We start from the raw sequence: 20,626 nt of genomic DNA, 5'->3' as shown, positions 1-20,626 counted from the left end.
GTCCCTATTCATTATGTTTTTTTATCTCCTCCTCTCCTAATGTTCTGCCAGCAGCCATCTACAAACAAATGATTCAAAATATTATTTAAACAAAAACGAAAGTTGCCTGGAAGAGATCGCTCAGAGCTATAAGGCCGCACATTGTACATATCTGTGTTTGACTTGTCCATAATTGTTTTACTGTATAATCTGATGTGCATTAAATAATATTTGTATTGTATAAGACAAAAACAATCACCGAGCTCATTAGCATTTATATATTATGGTAAAACTATTTCATGATTCAACATTAAATAAAACTACAAAACAATGCGTTAAACATTATAAAAACATAGTGTAAAACTATAAAAAATACTTACGATTTTCCTATACTGGGGTAATAGTGCCCACAACATATCCATACCCTACATATGCCCACAACACACGTACACACGTCCACACTGTACGGCCGTTGCCGCGTCACTGACCAATCAGGAGCAGTTGACTCTAGAGTTAAATACGCGGTAGCATAAACCTGTCCATTGAAAATAAAAAAAGGTATTTGAAAAACAAGTACTGAAAAGTAGTGTTCTAGGGTTAAGTTGGTAATTATTTATTTATTATTACACTCCCGACTGCTCGGAAGTGCCGTTCCCATGGTGACTTGTGCTGTAGTGCATTACTTGTACCCTGTCCATGTGTTGACAGTGACACTGATTATTAACACATTTGTCCCAAATACTGTACGCTTACGCGTTCGTGTTTATACCGGCAAAGCGGAGAGTGGTATTATTTTATGTACGTGTTTATATTCGTAGATAATGGTTACTTCAATAATATATTGACTTAACTTGTATCAAATATTTTCAGAACTCATTAAACCCTTTATTTGAATCAAACTCACTCACCTGTGTTGTATCTTAATTGTATTTGTCAGTTCACTTGTTTACCAGTGGGAGGCTCCTTTGCACAGGATGACAGCTAGATCATGGGTCATGGATCATGGTCATCATCATAAACGGCGCCTATTTCTGCCGTGAAGCAGTATTGTGTAAGCATTACTCTGTTTCGGTCTGAAGGGCGCCGTAGCTAGTGAAATTACTGAGCAAATGAGATTTAACATCTTATGTCTCAAGGTGACGAGCGCAGTTGTATTGCCGCACAGAATTTTTGGGTCTTTCAAGAATCCTGCTCGTCTCGTTCCTGATTTTCATATAAAAAAAAATTCGCGATACAGGCGTGCCAGGTGCGGAAAGCGCTGCTTATTTGTATTTTTAAGTTTCCAATTTGTCAATAAACATATTTTTATTTTTCGTTTTTGGTCGCATAGCTCTTTGGTGTGTCTGCATACATTTGCATTATACAAACATAACCTCGCGATCGGGTTGTCCCAAAACCCGGGTGCGGTAAAGTGAAGGAGGCGTGTTTTATGTCTCGGATTATTTAGTATTTATAAAAAAATTAAAATCCGATGCGGATACCGACCGCCTGACTTTTCGGTGTGCTTAGTGTGCTTGTCAAACTATGACATCATAGAACGTAACATCGAAAAATTTATATTAGGTATTATAACAACTTTTGCGTCAAATTCGCGACTGACCAATGTCGATTTTCACTTATGTTAATAACCAGACTTTTTCCTTTTAAAACTTCATTTCTTGCTCAAAGATATTTCATATATTAAAAGCGTATATTAAGTAATAATGTGTATTAATAAAATATGCATTTTTTGTTAAGTGTAACAAAAACCTTTTGTCTTTTCAACTCTTACTACTTTTGTGAACTTAATTTACATATTTATTCCCGTTGAGCTAATTAATCAATTGTAAATATGTTTTTCTTTATGTTTCAAAAGTCGGCGAAAGTACGGTTGTCTGCACAAATTTATAATGCAAAAAAAGATGGCAGTGTTGAAAAAGATCGAGAATCCCGGCGGATAGCTCAATAATTAGATCTATCATCTCCCTATTAGGTTTTCATTGTGCCATGTTTCAAATCTGAATTAAATTAAACAAACACAGATCCAGTATTATATGGATACGATCCCTTTGCTACATTGGCTTCATTCGCATCAATCAAAGTGTAGTCTCCTGCGGGAGGGAGTACATTTGGATTCCTAAACACAGAAGCTTTATAATAGTAGCATAGATGTACCTAAACATTCTAGAATCGTAGTAGTGAATAGATTACATAAATTATTTACTAATATTCTTAGTAGGTAGCACGGACTAGTAAAAGAAGAAGGACTCCGCGCCGTGATATTAGCAAGTGAGGCACCTTTAAGCTAGTGTGTGTGTGGTTACGAGGGATACCAGTATCACAATTTTTTCTCCCTAACTTAGTCATATATGGCCACAATTACTTTTGATGTTCCGTAGTATTGTTTTTACACGTTTTCACAACGCACGACGGCATTTTAAAAATATTTTATTGAGAAGCAAACTGATCTGTCACAGACGATGACAATTTTCATAATGGCCGCCTATCGGCCTGTAGTAGCGTAAGTGTGTGCGTGGGGCTATGTATTTACACGTTAATCGGCTTGTTTTGGTGCTACACTGTTATGTAAGGTGACACGGAGTCCTTATTTTTTTACTAGTCCGTGGTAGGTAGTTAGTATGTCTGTTTCGATTTTACCACATTCAATTGTTTCAAATTAGGTGTACGGGATAAAATTACTGGCACACTAACAATTTAATTTGGAAACAATTCGATTGCTTGATTTTGGTAAAGTCGGTGAATAGAGTAGCTAGTTCTCTAGTTTTATTAGGTACAATAGGTTTTAATTCATTTGAAATTAGCTTTAGCAATTCATGTTATATTGTCCAGTGACTCCAAATGATGCCGGGTGATTGGGAACAACAGCGGCACCTTTTTCTACCGTCATCATTGACTTACAATAAACATACTAAACACCCAGGCGCCTATGAAAATATCGTTAATAGATGTCCGACGTACTACAAAGCTGTGGAATGAGCTTCCTTATGCGGTGTTTCCGCGACGATACGACAGGGTCACCTACAAAAAAAGCACATACTCCTTCCTTAAAGACCGGCAACGATCCTGTGATTCCTCTGGTGTTGCAAGAGATTGTGGGCGGCGGTGATCACTTAACACCAGGTGACCCGTACGCTCGTTTGTCCTCCTATTCCATAAAAATGTCCGAGCGGCGTTCTTTATACGTATACATTTACTTATACAGGTAAAATTAAAACCTTAATTCAAATAAACACCTTATTTCGTTGCAGTAATGTTCAAAGTCTACTCATGTTCGCGAACACGAGGCGAGAATATTATAACAATTGAAATGTAATATAGCAAAATGATTTAAAACGTCAAGTTAGTTATATATACATATTTGTTATTTTAAAGGGGCACTTATCCGAAATACGAGACTATCCATTTTCAGTTTGGATATGATGTTGTTTGGACAATTTTTCACTGAAAATTTTGTCATTGCGTGGCGTTGTATTCAAAGCGCGGTCAAAACATAACTGCACGTAAACTGCAATACTACAATTATTGAGCGTGATTGTGAGTCTAGTTGTTTATTGTACTTCAATGACCGTTAAGGAGCTAGTGAGTCAAAAATCCTCATCAGGTCTTCATTGTAGTCTTGCTTGTCTCGCCACTTTCTCATTAAAATAAACAACACAGAAGTGAAGGTATCGTATACAGCTATATGGGAATGTTTTTATTTTATAACAAATACAGTTAATATTTTCTAATCAAATAAGAAGGCAATAGTATTACTAAATTTATTTCATAATTTTCTTGACCACCTATCCCAAACGACGATTTGTTGTTGTTTGTTGCGTGAATAATTTATATGTTGTGCACTAGCTGATATCCGCGACTTCGTCCGCGTACACACATCACTGGGGACCTAATGCTTATTATAAAAATTGTTGTTTCTTAAATCTTTAATAATTTTATATTAAATGACGATATCGCAATATTTCATTTAATTTAGGGCCAAGCGTCTAACAAATTAAAGTAATTAGTTGCTATTCCGTGACGCGCGCACAAATGAAAACCTCATCGTTCTATTTATATAGATTGACGTTACTCGGTCACAGAAGGGGCGAATTCGTCGCGAAACTTTCTCGAGGCCTAGTAAGCCGCCAATACATCGTTCCCAATTCAAAATACGCCCGTAAATCGCCTGCACTTTGTCAGACTCCGACTTGCACCTGTTGCACGCGTGTGGAGATACTAGAGACGCCTTGTTATGTACGCCGTTAACAGTTCACGCCCAAACTCCAGAGCTAGTGCACGTATCGAGAGAAATGGAGCACCAAAACTTTGATATGGAGAGAAAAGAATCGTGGGAAATTCGCCCTTTCTGGATAAGGGCTAAGCTATGGGTTACCTATTATTATTTATTATAGTAGTAATATAACTAATGCGTAACTATTTTATTTTGTTGCTAGGCGAATTCGAAGAAACCAAAAACGGCGGCTGAAGCGCAGAAGGAAATATTGGACGCGGAATTGGACATCATAACCAAACAACAGGTAGGAATTTTATATATTTACCGACTTGTCACCACTTAGTATGGAACATAGGCGCTTCCCGCTGACTGTCACAGTGTGAGCTTAGAACTTTAAAACTACGGATTTGATGCGGTTTTTAATAGATAGATTGATTTAAGAGGAAGGTTTATATTACGTCTAATAAATACATAATATAGTAGAGAAATACTGATAGTCTTAGAGGATTCTAATAATATGATGTCGTCAAACAACACATTTTTTTGCGATTACATTGCAAACGCTGACTGAACCGATAAATCAATATAATGTAGTACGATATTGTACACCTTATAAAGTTCGCAATGGTATATGTTTGTCTCTTAGAGATAACCCATAGTAACTAATTTTTATCCTTTACTGTTTACGAGAAATAATAGCGTATATACGAAGATATTTTAAGTACATTTTTGTTTTAATATAGATCAATGGGCCTTATACAGAATGTAATTAAAATGAATATTTTCGAAGATACTACCGATTCAAAATGCAGGGACAAAGCGGTTGCGGCGGTCCCGGCCGCGAAAGCAGTAGAATGAGTATCATCAAGCTTATAAAGTATTGCAGCCTACAAGATCACTTATTTTTGAATGTTATCGTTGTTTATTGGAAATCGTATATGACATTTTACTTATTTAATCTTTACTATTAACTTTTGACGGAACGAAGTCTGTCCGGACAGCTAATTCATAATAAAACGCATATCGAAGGTGTCGCTACCTCATTTCCAAAGTGTAACAAGTCTGAAAATAGGTAATTTTGAGATAATATGTAGAGAGATTGTTTCATAAACAAAAACCACCATTACCATAGAGAAACAAGTCGATAAGTGAAGTACAGTACAGTTTAGTTGTTACTTTCAATATATCTTCCTAAGTCTAGAATGTTTTCGTTTCATACAGTAACAACTCGAGTTGTTTCCTTTGGAACCTTTTTTATTTGTAACTCTTTGGAACTGAGGTATCCGTATAAACCTATATTATTTAAAATGTGTTAACGTAAAGTCCGATAGAACGTTCGATTAAATTATTTATCAATAATTTAATGAATAAATAGGTATCCGCCCTGAACGTTCGTGTATTAGAACAGTTTAAACATTTAGGTTTTCTCTGTCCGTGTGTCAGACAACGCGAGGGTTCATTCGGTCTAGCATACGAGTTAGATTTGGTCTCCATAAATAATCAACAGACTTATAAAATAAGCTGTAAGTTGATATACAAAATCATAAAAACGAAAGGAAACGGCATTTTTGGACACAGATTGCGAGTCCATAATGTTTATATGAAGATTGAAATGTTGGTTTTTAAGTAATTTGACCTTGAATAAAAAAGTACACGACGAAGATAATTTAATATAGTGGACCCAACAACTTGTCAGTTCGTTTGATGAATAAGCTTCGCCCCTTGGCTCGTGGGCTGTAATTGTCTTTTGTCTGACCAATGATGGAATTTTAGGAAGGCCAAGATGTGACCGAACTCGCCAAGAAGATTGTGGACATGCGCCGGCAGATGGCAGTGCAGTTCCCGACGCACCTTGGTGCGAGGAGAATACACTCCAGGTGAATACATCCAACGTTAGCTTCTAAATGAGTTCTCATAAAGTTTAATATTGTCTGCAGCTATTTCGTTAAATCATAGAATAGGTAAGAAACTTCAGGTAAGGGCTAATATCTCTAGTAATTTTATAGTAATATGAGTGTGCTTCATAAAGGAGAGTAAACACGAGTGTGGGTTAATGAAACATGTTATGACCACCGTATATTTTAACCGGTAATGGCGATAATGAAATAGTAGCGGTATAAATAGTTTTTTTTCTTAATAATTTTTGGAGTCGGTGTCATCCAAGGTAGGTTTGTAACTACATACATAGCTATAGGTGAGATGTGCTTGAGTCGTGAGGAGGCGAGAGGCGTGAGCACCCGCTCCGCAGCGGAAGGACACGGATTCCAAAAATTACAATAATCGTAACTAGAATTAGATTGACTAATAAGATTGTATAAAAATACTTAATTATTTTTATACTTTTTAGTGCATATTATATCTATTGTATTGAAATAGTATCTTTGAAGTCGGTTGATTTTTTGTTATTTTTTTTTTTAATTCAGAGACAAACTAGAGTCAGCCCAACTATCATATCTAAATTGTCATATTTTAATTTCGAACGAAACGTCATCTCTGCTGATATTAGAATAGAGGTCAAATCAAAGTTCTTTGTTTTTCAGAGATGTCCGAAATTTTCATTAAATAATATTATCGAAACCGATGTTATTATTTAGCAATACTTACATTTTTATAGATAAAAAAGGGGTTCTTACAAAACAGTCTATTGTTAGTGTTCATAATGTCCGGTTCTTGAACATATCGTGGAGGGTTTATGACATTTGAGTATATTATAAACTATTTTATGTTTATATTTATATGTGTACAAAAGATTGCTAGCGATAGCTCACTGTATATCATTTAAACAAATTAATACCAATATTAAAAAGTTTCGTATAATAGTAAAAATATTATTATCAATTAAATTGGAAAAAAAAGAGATGTTGAATATTTATCAAAGTTAAATTGTATAAAAGGAGAAAGTTGATTTATGTAAATATGGCTATCACTATTTACTTACACACATACACGTTACATATAAGCAACCACTTTAGTTGTATTGAATTGATTTGTGTTGAATTTATTTTTTAATTTTTATATATATTTACAATGTTCCAAGCTATCGGATTGTGAAGAGAAGGTTACGGTAAGGTTCAAATTTATTTCAATTCTATCATTTAAGTTTTTTTTAAATAATACAGCATTTTTATAAAGTGTCTCAATTAGAAGCTGGTGTGGTAATGGGTAATAAATCACAAAATACAGCACTCATTTTTATTTCAGCAGTAATATAACCTTAATATTGCTGAAATATATTTTTAAGATGTTTATTCATACAACATTAAAAAAAAACTTTTTTTTAAGTTATTAGCATGTGTGTAATAAATACAAATAGTGATTCCACTTGGTAATTAGACAGGGCAACATGGAGGTGTCCCCCTTCTGGCTTCTGCCCATGCCGTCGGTCGTACCGGCTCGCTCGCCTGCGTGCCGGTACGGTAGGCGTGTCACGCACACGAAATCAGTTGCACATGCTTGATGTGCTCATGTAACAAGACGAGTTAGCTACATACTTAATGAATTTAATAAAATTTGTACCTGTTTATTTTAAATTAGCGTACCACATCCATTTTAACAGCACAAGTTGTTGTTAAAATGGCTGTGCGCTAGAAAGTGTTTTGTGACAACCCTTGCATATTTGCGTCAATACTAAGGCCAACGAGACGGGATAAAGAACGTGAACAAACGGGCTGTTATTGAGGTACATTGCGATAGCGGGTGATTATTATCCCTGTCTCTATCACTGATACGTAGTAATGGCATTAGTTGGTCGACGGTAGCTGTTGTTGCGTATTTCGTGCTACAGGAAAGCAGTCAGACCTACCTTTGTTGTCAACATTTGGTCGCCATTTTGTGAATAAGTTCATTCCTGTTTAGTTTGCGTTCAGAGTGTATGTATGTATGTTTTCGTTTCCGTATAGTTTTTTTGTTGTAATCAGTTACTGTTATAGTTTTCTTGTTGATTTTTGATGAATCACAGTTTCGCAGCTCTAGACAGTGGGAATAACTTTACCAGTGGGAGGTTCCTTTGCACAGGATGCCGGCTAGATTATGGGTACCACAACGGTGCCTCTTTTTGGCGTGAAGCAGTAATGTGTAAACATTACCGTGTCTCGGTCTAAAGGCCGCCGTAGCAAGTGAAAGTGTCTCAAGGTGACGAGCACAATTATTGTAGTGCTGCTCAGAATTTTTGAGTTTTTCAAAAATCCTGGGCGGCATTGTAATGGGTATGGCGTATCAATTACCATCAGCTGTACGTGCTGCTCGTTTCGTCCCTTATTTTCATTAAAAAAAGACAACTTACGAAAGATTGCAGTTCTTATAAATATGCAAAGATATTGATAAAAAAGTTTTGAATCCCTGAAACTTTGTTTACATTCTTGATCTCGTCTCGTTGGCCTTACTATAGACCGCGAGCGTTGTAGGTATTTAGCGGCAGAAGGAAGGAGTTGACGTGCTAGTTATACTACCTGTACACAAAGTATTAGTGTAACATCAGACTGCGTGTGTCAGGGGCGGCCGCTTCAACCCCGCCATGCGGTTCACCCGCAACACGGCGGCCGGGAAGCCGCCCAGCCTCAACCAGTCGGTGGACCACCGGCCGCGCACGCTGCTCGTGTCCGGCTTCGAGACGGACGAGCTGGAGCCGCTGTGTGGACACTTCGCGGTGAGTGACCACGCGAGTATTATATAGACTTATCTAGCGAGTTTATTATAAACATCGCTTTGAGCGTACAATACAATTTTGCTGTCACGCACTTAAAATGCGTTACGGTTCTCGTCCCAAATAAATAAACAAGACCAGACAAGTTTAGTATGCTCAAAGCGATGTTTATAAATACGGACTTCGACTTAACTCGCTAGATAAGTCTGAGCAAAGTCGAAGTACGCCCTATAGATCTCAGCCTAAAACAAAGTGAGTGACGTATCGCTAGTGTTAGACATAGCTTGTCACGCAAACTGAAGTAATAACCTATGCTGAGACACAGATGACGTGGGTCCACATTCCCAATTTTGTAGCAATCACAGATCATTTAATTGAATGAAGAATGTTAATGGGTATACAAAATCTCTTTGTCACAATTAAGTCTATATGAATATAAATACACTGGTCTTTGTCTCATTAGGCGACTTCGTAAAAGTTCTCAATTCGATTATAAATATAGATAAATTATTTTTTATGTATGTACGCTGAGATTTATGATCCGGTTTTTGTGATTCTTCTATAGTTTGATGCGGAATGTTTGCCATTTGGTCTCATAAAAATTTGACATAGTTTGGCTCAGTAGTTTTTATTTTATTTTTTGATGTTGCAGCGATTCGGCGAAATAGTTGGCAAGCAGGTGAACATGTCCGTGCCCGAGTTGACGATACAATACAAGCTACGCTCGCAGGCGGAACTGGCTTTGCTGCGCGGGAGACACTACAGCGACCGGACCCTGTCGGTGAGTGACGATCTTGTGATAAACGATGTTATCTGACCATCAAGGCCAAGCTGCGTGTGTCTTTTCGCTAAAATATTAGAAAAATTGTATATAAAATTTATCCTACACTTAAACATTCGTTTAGCCAATCACAACATGAGTTTTTAAAAGGTAAATCTACTACTTCCAACTTAATATTATGCAGTGATCTCGTGTCTGAATATATGGCACAACCCTCTCAAGTAGTTGTCATATATACGGACTACACTGAAGAATTTGATCGAATCGAACATTCTATATTTTTGAACAAACTAAAGTTAGTGAGTATAAGAGGAAATTTGTTTCGATGGTTCTCCTCTTATGTCAGCAATATGTGCCAAACAGTAGTGCTCGGTGGATATACATCCCTGTAGATGGAAATAGCATCTGGGATCCCACAAGGATCATTACTAGCTCCCTTGATGTTCTCAATTTTTGTGAATTATGTCTCTCAATGTTTTCTAAATTCTAGGATACTCATACGCCGACGATATGAAGATAATTTCTAAGATCACGTCTATTGAAGATGAAATTAAGTAACAATACGATCTCATGAGATTTGAAGATTACTGTACACATAATTAACTAGATTTAAATGTTAATAAGTGTTACATGTGCTCATTTACTGAAAAACCCAAACCGATTCTATTTAATTATAAACTTAGGATCGCAACTTACAAGAGTTACCTCAATAACAGATCTAGGAATTATCTTTGACTCTAAATTATTATTTCACAATCGCATTGATATAACAAAGCATCAAAAACACTTGGTTTTATATTGAGATTGTCATCCAATTTGAACCTTATTAAAACATTAAAATATTTGTACTATACTTTTGTTGGAAGCCATCTCGAATACGGCTCACAAGTCTGGGACCCAAAGTACAACACATACATAACTAGTCTGGAGCGTATACAGAAGCGCTTTCTCAGGCATCTACAATTTAAAAGTAAAATATACATCCCCTCTTATACAGACAGATGCAAGAAACTCGACATCCTTCCACTATATGAAAGAAGGTGAATAGCCGACCTTTTATATCTACTGAATATCGCAAACTAAACTTTAGACCGTCTAGAGTTACTAGAACGCATATGCTTATGAGTCCCAGGCGTACGTGTTAGAAGACCGGAATGACCATGTCCCAAAGCTATCAACATACTATCGACAAAATTCATTCCTTTTAAGGGCATGCAGGTATTATAATGACAGTGTATTTATTTATTTATTTATTTATTTCATATAGGAAGACCAACAGCGTACAATAGTTTTAAATAAAATCTAATAGTGACAAAAAGCCAATTAAAGGTCCTCACGGATAGCGACATATTAGTTTATAGTAGTTTCGAACACTTCAGTTAATACTGTCAACGATAGTGATAGATATACTTATATAATAAATTACATACTTATACTTATGCTCTAACAATTCAATGAAAGAATATATATAGATTTATTTAATAATAGTAGTAGCATAGATATAGATTTATTTAATACAACGGTCACGAAATTAAAACACGTGTAAGTTTTTTTATAAAATCATGTAAAAGGGGTGGTAATTAGACACACAATATTCTTATAATCTCTGTATTTTGGCATAGTTTCCATTTAGAATTCATAATAGGAATGAATACTTGAACCTAGCACTCTAGCTTATGTATTACACGACAGCCAAACGTGTTGGCACTGCTGTAGTGCCAACTAACTTACTCGAATGAAATTAAAGTTAATATAAGTAAAGGTTAAATTCTGTATGATATTATAGTTATTTATATATCTTTAAACTGAAGTGATAATTACATAAAATAACATTGTTGGTATAATTGTAACAGCAGTTATATAAATGTTATTATTATATGAGATATCTTATGGTTTACATTAACTAATCAATATAATATTCCTGACAATCATCACTCGTAAATAATATCTGTGATGTTGTTGCGTTATATAGGTGATTTGGTCAGGTTCAGGTCACAATGCGTCATTTGATGTCTTTTTAACCGACTTCAAAAGAGGAGGAGGCTCTCAATTCGTCGGTATGTTTTTTTTGTCTGCCTCGCACCGTCACTTTGCAGAATCATGTGCCAAACAAAATCCGTTCATCATCCGACAAACAACGTGATACGCAATTTATCCATACTAATATTATAAAGCTGCAGTGTTTGTTTGTTTGTTTGAACGCGCTAATCTCTGGTACTACTGGTCCGATTTGAATGATTCTTTCAGTGTTGGGTAGTCCATTTATCGAGGAAGGCTATAGGCTATGATTTTTTTTTTTCAAAATTAGGGGTCCGTAATAAAATTGCTATTTTGTAACACAAGGTGTAAAATAGAAAACCTATTTTTGCGTGCGCTGCAAAAACTATTGACAATTGAACAAAATGATATATAGGCAATATTTTATGACTTATAAAACTATCGCATGAATTATACTTTATATGGCAAAACAACGTTTGCCGGGTCAGCTAGTATATATTATTAAGATATAGTAATACAGAGTGGACCACAAGTTTATAATTGGAATGATGATTAAAAAAAAAACTAATTACAGTAGATCAAAATTGTTTATTGTTTTCGATAGTAAAAAAAAGGGGAATTTATTTCTTAAAAATCATATCATCCATATGCAATCCTTCATTATTCTGGCATTGCTGCAATCTAGAGCGGAAATTTTCGATAACAGCTTTACATGTTTCTGTTGAGATGTTTTGGATTTCTGTGCGAATTCCCCAAAGAAAAAAAATCCATTGGTGATAGATCCGGGCTACGAGGCGGCCAGTTAATGAAGTTTATATTCTTATTCTTCCAGGATTTGAAATAATTTCACATATTATTACTCAAGAAAGAGGAAAAAAAGAAACATTTGGATCATTAGGAAGAATTTATGCTATAATAGCAATTGGATTATTTATCCCCTCTTTTCGATATCACTTTTGGCCCCAAAATGTCTCGAGCTGCCCTTAACGAGTCATTACATGTATGTAAAGTCACTCCATCTTGCTGAAACCATGAGCGTTGATTAAAGTCAACAAAATCTTGCAGCGCAGGAGCGAAAAAGTTTTGTATTATGGTGATATCCCGCTGGGAGATCACTGTAACCGTACGTCCTTTTGAGTCTTCAAAAAAGTATGGACCAATAATGCCTCTTTTAAAGCAGCTTATACTGTGACTTTGGGTGAATGGTTTTGGTGATGCTTTAATTTCGGATTAGTGTCACTCCAATAACGACAACATTGTCTATTAACATGCCCATTTAGGTGGAAGTGTGCCTCGTCTGAGAAAAAAATGTTTGTAAAACTGGTGAATCGCACTACCATTTCGTTCGCAAACTGCAAACTGTGGCATGGTCCTGAGGCCTTAATTCCTGCACCATTTGGATGTTATAGGGATGTAGACTTAAATCTTTCTTGAGAATGCGGTTTAATGTTCTTGGCACGTTAAGAACAGCAGACAGCATTCGAGTTGAAAGTCCAGGTTGGGCACGAACAGACGATTTTACTCGCTCCACGTTTTTGGGGTCCTTCGACGTTCTAGGCCGGCCAGATCGAGGTAAATCCATTGTTGAACCCGTCTTCTCAAACTTGAGCACCCATTTTTTAATTAACATACCTGATAGAGCTTGATTTTTGTGTCGTATCTTGTAATGATTGATCAAAACTTTCGTTGAGCTAAGGTCGCAGAATCGTTGTTTCGATAGTACTCGCGTACACAAAACGCACGTTGACTACCGCTGAACGACGCCATGGTACTAAATTCCCATTGGCCGCTCTTGCAATGCGTAACCCCTCCACCCCCCTCCGCCGCCGCTGCCGCTGCTAGATGCGGCAACCGATTTAAATGTTAACGGACTTTTGGTCCACCCTGTATATTAAAGACGTCATCATGTGTGTCGCCAGATCACGTGGGTCAACAGTAACAAGCCGCTGGCGCCCGCCGAGCCCGTGTCTGCACCCACCACCGTGTCCGTCCACAACGGAGACGTCACACAGGACAGTGCGAACGAGACACAGGTAATTTCATTTTTATGCTTTTCAAGGGAAAACTTCTTTAGCCGCGTTGGCCACCTTTTAGTAGGGAAAATTTTTATAGGTTCGCGTCGTCGACCTGTTCATTATTGGAGCATGCGATAAGTAAATAATTAAAAATATTTGCTACACGAATTATAATACGTAAAGATACACTTTCGCACACAAAACCTCTCCGCCACGATCCGGTAAACAAGCGGCATTCAAGGTTTAGACTTTAGAGAGTCCGTAACAAGAAGGATTAAAAAGATATAATTTAATTGAAAAATTTTTAGACACAGAGCCAGCAGCAGACGGATGAGCCGCTCCTCCGCTTCGACGAGGAAGATGAAGACGACGCCGATGAGGACCGCTCCTGGCGCCGCTGACGTCACCGGTAGTGACGCCGCTGACGTCACCGGTAGTGACGCCGCTGACGTCACCGGTAGTGGCGCCGCTGACGTCACCGGTAGTGGCGCCGCTGACGTCACCGGTAGTGACGCCGCTGACGTCTCCGGTAGTGGCGCCGCTGACGTCTCCGGTAGTGGCGCCGCTGACGTCTCCGGTAGTGGCGCCGCTGACGTCACCGGTAGTGGCGCCGCTGACGTCACCGGTAGTGACGCCGCTGACGTCTCCGGTAGTGGCGCCGCTGACGTCTCCGGTAGTGGCGCCGCTGACGTCTCCGGTAGTGGCGCCGCTGACGTCTCCGGTAGTGGCGCCGCTGACGTCACCGGTAGTGGCGCCGCTGACGTCACCGGTAGTGGCGCCGCTGACGTCACCGGTAGTGGCGCCATTGACGTCACCGGTAGTGGCGTCGCGAGTAGCGGCCGGCCGAGCGAGCGGTCAAACTGATTCGATCGAGTTGTTAGACTTTAATGTTTGTACAAATGGTGGCCTTATTCCGACGTAGCTATCTCTTCCAGGCGACATTTTGGTCGAGAATCGTGTATATACAATTTCGGCAATAACATATATACATATAAATATATATATCTTTAAAATTATTAATTACATTTGAATCAGTTTCATTGTTGTTATATTCTTTTATTATTAAACCGCTGGATAATATACTAATTTTAATGACAACACCTTACTAAATGAGTCAGGAATTTACGTATTAACGTATAAGGGATTACGCAGTGTCCTAAATATTTATGAATTTGCGTGTTACTGGGTAATATGAAAGTTGTGACACTGTTGAATTCTATTCATATATCTGATAAAAAGTGGTTACTAAAAAGAGATCTCTTATATGTATAGAGTAACTGTTGTAAACGGAAATAATAAAATATTTGATAGCATAACACTTTAAGTGTGAAAGAGTGCGTTGTATCGGCAATACTTCTTTAAACGGCATTTAGTTTTGTGTGTCGATCAATTAGGTATCGTAACTAAATGCGTTATAAATATACCATTAAATAATAGTCAGTTTTATTCATCGATACAAAATTTTATATACTTAACACGATTGCCTTCTTATGGACTTTTCATAAGCTCAAATTGACATAAAATTTAAGGTGTATTCTAACTATCTTTATCTACACCCATGCTTTAATCCTCTATTAAAGATTCTGAAACAGTTAGCTTATTGCCAGCATTAAAACATAACAACACTCCTATTTTTTTTTTTCAATCCCTTCATGCTTAAAGAGTTTTAACAGATAGCCACATTCTTATTGCTCGATGCGTGGTATCTGTATGAATTTCAAAAAAAGAACATTTTAGTTTACGCGCGTTCCACACTACCAGAACGTCGCGTGCCGTAAAAAAAGTAGGTTATTCGAATCCCCGCAATTTTTCTTCGATATTTTTATTGTTTTGTTTACAAAAAATGAGCGATACATTTTAAACGCAGCAAAAGAACATAATATTCAAGTGATTTTTAATTATTGCACTATACAAAATGTAAATTACTACTAAAATAAATAATTCTTTCATTAATACTTAGTTTATTTGTATAAAATCAGTAATGGATGATATTAGGTTACTACTAGGACTGGCTGTTTTAATGTTAGCAGTAAGCTAACTGTTTCAGAATCTTTAAGAGGATTCATATTCTGGGTGTAGATAAAGTCTTGTATGCAACTGTTGATAGTTAGGTATTAAAACACTCATGTGATACTATATATAATCCACTTTCGTGTTTTAATACCCCTTATTACACAACAGTTGCATAAATAACTATTTCAACACACTTGGTCGTAAAGTGAGCCTTATTATTGTTTTAAGGGCAATAAACAGAACTCTACCATACACGTGCGTAAGAATATTACACACTAGTGCGTAATAGAATTAGCACCTAACTGCAAATTATATGAGAGTAAACAAAGCATTTTCAATTTAACCGGGGTAATACAGTTTTTTTTATAACAACAAAGCCGTTTAATGCCGCTGACAATCCATTTACATTATTGGAATGAATGAATGTGTCTTAATCAAGACGAAAAAACGATTATTATTTTCAAATTTTTTAAATTTCACAAAATTGACAATGAAATATATGCATGTTATCACAAAAATTACAATTTTGAAGGATGTTGTATGGTATGTATATGTAATCAATCAACTTTCATTTGGCGGTCAAAAAAAAGTTCATATTTTCACTATCACTTCACACTATACTAGAGTGAAATTGAGCAATTAACTTCATGGTGTCGGAGAGTCGTGACGCTGTGCGTGTGCATTTATAAAAATTCACTCGCATGTTTTTTTTTAAAACAAGATCCGTGGACGTATTATGTTGTTATGAGTGGTAATTTAAAGATACTATCAAATGTGCCCTAGGCACGTCACTGAATACTTACTCAAAAGTAATGTCACGTAACACGTTTTACTCTGAATTAAACAAATTTAACTTGAAAACAAAATTTATGTACGATGGGGGCTCCCCGCGACCTCTCGCGTTCCGTGCGAGGGCTCTTCCACTGAGACAACCGTTCAAGTGACGTCTCGTTCATAAATCTTGATATGTCGCGTTTAACTCTCAGGTTGTGGCTTCATCTACAGAATCTACTTTACTACTAACTAACTAATCTACTTAGTTGATAACCTGCTCAACCTCAATATTTGCATGTTAGGAAATTGACTTGAGATGTCGCTCTTTCAAATCTAAACAATTGTTCTGTTTTTAAAATGATAACCCTCAATAATTCTGGGATTAATTACACAAATTAAATTTGAAATACGAACCCCAGGGTCGCGGGTTAACAAATTACTCTGAATTGCGAATTAAAATTTGTCTTTCATGTAAAGTTGTTCCTAAATGCGAGATGTGTTAAGTTTGTTCGTGAGTATTGATCTAGTCTTTATCGAGAAAAAAATTAAAATTAAGATGTCGTTATGAAGTTATATAATAGTATAAAATTATTCATTATAATTATAAAAAAACCCATCCATTATGAAGTATGTAGCTGCATTCCTGTAAAAACACAAACTTAATAAAACAATTTTATCAATTGTCTTAGAATTTTTTTAGCGAATTACTCGGGAAAAAAATACTAATAAATAAAAATAAAGAAGGTAAACAAATCTGTTTGATGTCAAAACAGACAGTTATAAACTACTCCCGCTTCGGAAACAAAGCGGCGATGAAAGACTATTATAGCTCTCTGATTCACACTCGCACAAACTGATATCTTGTATCGCACTGTGAGGGGTTACACGAGGAATAACTGACTACATTGTAACATTATTTAAGTCATCTAGATTGGGTTCAAAATCGTATATCATTACATATCATACGTTAAGATAATGTGAAAACGTCGAAAAAAATGAGTTTAGAATTAACCTCTAGTAGCATTCGAGTTACTCAAATGCAACCTATTTAAGTCAAAGAAATAAAACTCAAAATGGCCCTATTCTGTCCTCTAGCATCGTCAACACCGATTTTGGTAATTGGAATAGATAATATGGGTATAATATAAGTTCCAATGTACGTAAAGCATTATTATGCGCAATTTTAATGATTGCTAACAAACTTTAAAAGCATGATTTAAAAATGATATTATAAAAGTGTGACGAGCCGGTCGTCCCTCGCCTGTCGCGTGTCTCCCGCCATTGGTATCATGTTCTAGTTAACAAACCTCATTTTCAATGCAATTCTATGGAAAATGTTTGAACATGAATAGCTTCTGGTCCCGACCACCTAGAAATAAAAACTCAACAGCGATATATTATGGAAGTCTGCTCCAACGCCATCTTTGTGCTATATGTATATATATATATATATATATGATATGCGGGGTACGGAGCACTCCCACGGCCCCCACTAGTTATTGGGACGAACAACGTCCAATGAATTCAAATGTGACTTGATAGATGAATGTAAGTTGTACTTGATGTAACTCTAAGCATTACTTAATGCTATGTTAGTAGCTGAGCCGACAGACGTTGTTCTGTACATAATAAATAAAATACTGCTATTATGAATTTGCCAATAATTTTTCATAACATCAAGAATTATTTCGTAACGTAATGTTCCTTGTTGTTATAATGAAATTATTTCACAGCAGAACTGTCAAACCGTGCGTCAATAAATTCTCTCACAGAAAATATGTCCATACAAAACAAATATTGGAAATAAAAATAGTTATGGGTCCCAAATCGAAATAAAAACTATCCTATCTCTCATGTTTAGGATTTTGTGCTATTTATGAACTGCTAAAATTATCATCACAGTGAAGCTGCAGTTATAGCTACCGAACAAAAGAGGGCGCTTTTTTAAAGATTGACCAAATGTCTAACAGATTTGTTTTTTTTTTAATTAATGATTAAAAAAAATTCCAAACATAAAATTTCCTTACGAAAATAAACTTATTTCAAGTCCAGCTGTTTTACCGTAACAATACATACAAACACATCATGTTTGTTTGGAACGATTACTACCTATAAGGCCCCATATTGCGAGGTACAAGCACGAGAGCTCAGTAATTACACGCGAGAAGATATTTTACCATATTGGTAATAAATATAATACATATTTATATTTCGTCCACTCTATGGCATATGCAAAACCATAACGGCCTTACAAATAAACTCAATATAAAGTTATGCCTGAGAATAAACCAAGAATATGCAAAAAGTTTACAAATAGACACTTTGCTCATAATTGTTTTATTCGGACGTATAACGATTCCCGCTTTTATTTGCAAGGCTGCCTGACATTCAGAAAACATAAGAATTATCATTGCATTAACAGTATTGTCAACGATAAAGTCAACGATAAGTTATGTACCTATATTCTTAATTTATTATCAGTTATAATTTATGCCAATGCTATTTGTAAGGTCGTAAATGTTTGAAAAGTTTTAAGAGCATGTAGGTACAACAAAATAATTCTAAATATTTCTTATAATACCAATATGTAAGTGCTTTATTTACAGTAATAAAATATAATTCATATTATACATAATAACATATAGATATATGATATATATTTTATACTATTGTCAAACACTTATTGCCCGCGGTTAGGATTCAGTTGTATGTGCCGTTTTAGAAGCATTTACCGTTCTGCCAACAACAGTGACAATATCGAATCGGAACGCGTCACTATACGACGCCTTATGAAAAGAAAACAAAAGTAACTTGCGAGTTACTTTTGTTTCGCAGCATCCTTTGCACAGGATGCCGGCTAGATTACGAGTACCACAGCGGTGCCTATTTCTGCCGTGAAGCAGTAATGTGTAATCATTACTGTGTTATGGTCTGACGGGCGCCGTAGCTTTTGAATTTAATGGGCAAATGAGACTTAACATCTTATGTATCAAGGTGACGAGCGCAGCTGTAGTGCCATTCAGAATTTTTGGGGTTTTTCATGAATCCTGAGCGGCACTGCGTTGAAATGGGCAGGGCGTATCAATTACCATCAACTGAATGTCCTGCTCGTCTTGTCCCTTATTTTCATAAAAAAAGAGTAATGATAATAAAGCGCGCAGCTAGCGTTTGACATTTGTACTACTGTTTTACTCCAATACAATATACGAGTTGTAATATTTCGAAAAGCCAAAATATTATTGATCGTGATAGAAAGTCTTCTATGAAGGCGGGAAACCAATTTATCTTAAAATACGCTTTAATTAGATATACTATATTTTGTCTTTCAATATCTAAGTGTTGGTTGGTATTGCTTTAAGATGCCACCGCAAGTAAAAAGGCAATAAGCTTGTATTTAAATATAGTGCGGAGACTATTGTTTCCAAACGAGACGGCTAGCACAAATAATTTAGTGGAATTCAAAGTCAAGTGGTAATATTATATATTATTTCTTTTGAACTATTACGCCTTTAGACGCGTTATCAAAATAAAACTGGAAGTAATATTTGAAATGCGATGCCTTATTGGGGATTTAAAACAAATATGAAATAAGTGCAGAGCTATAATATAAATTCGAGTACGTATATTATTATATACCTTTTACATTAACAGTTTTAACAATAAACGGCTGAAGTAGTTGGTACATAGTGATTAAAATTTGTTTTCGAGTGCTAATAAAAAAAAATAACTTGTTTAGAAGTAATGCATTGAGTAGTAAACAGGTGTGCTAGTAAAATTTAGTATCATAGAATATAATCAACCTGGGTTATTCTTAACAGAAGGAAACATCACCTCGCGTTTAACATCTTATGCTTTATTGTGAGGCATTGCTCACGTGAAAATGGGTTGCCTTAAGCCCACATAGATATTTAGCTTTCTACAGCTCTTGAGCTATTGTTCTATAGAACGAAAACTTCCTAAACGGTGGCCTTTTTCATTTTCATCTGTAATAGGATATGGAAATTAATGGTCTGAACACAAAGAATGACTGATTTATTGAAATCCAGCGCATCTAAAACTCTCCAGTAAATTTTAGTAACTGGTTTGATTAAATCCAGCACATCTAAAACTTTCCAGTAAATTTCAGTGACTGATCTGATTAAATCCAGCACATCTAAAACTTTCCAGTAAATTTCAGTGACTGATTTGATTGAAACCAGCACATCTGAATC

At 36.1% G+C, this 20,626-nt stretch overlaps 1 protein-coding gene across 3 annotated transcripts in view; it reads left to right on the top strand.

Annotated features, from left to right (window-relative positions):
• The window catches only part of LOC126974704 (RNA-binding protein 26), a 51,377-nt gene extending 33,580 nt beyond the window's left edge, over positions 1-17,797 (top strand). For all 3 annotated transcript variants that reach the window (XM_050822288.1, XM_050822287.1, XM_050822286.1), the window contains 6 exons: positions 4,413-4,496; positions 5,966-6,069; positions 8,684-8,837; positions 9,487-9,615; positions 13,533-13,646; positions 13,937-17,797. In XM_050822288.1, coding sequence (XP_050678245.1) covers positions 4,413-4,496; positions 5,966-6,069; positions 8,684-8,837; positions 9,487-9,615; positions 13,533-13,646; positions 13,937-14,029 — 678 coding nt within the window. In that variant the 3' untranslated portion in view covers positions 14,030-17,797. The remainder of the gene's footprint in view (positions 1-4,412; positions 4,497-5,965; positions 6,070-8,683; positions 8,838-9,486; positions 9,616-13,532; positions 13,647-13,936) is intronic.
• Positions 17,798-20,626: the final 2,829 nt, after the last annotated feature.

The sequence above is a fragment of the Leptidea sinapis genome, chromosome 33 (assembly GCF_905404315.1).
Source record: "Leptidea sinapis chromosome 33, ilLepSina1.1, whole genome shotgun sequence".
In the NCBI taxonomy this organism is placed as follows: Eukaryota; Metazoa; Arthropoda; class Insecta; order Lepidoptera; family Pieridae; genus Leptidea; species Leptidea sinapis.
The sequence above is the reverse complement of the archived record's forward strand: the minus strand, read 5'-3'. Positions and strand labels throughout refer to the sequence as shown.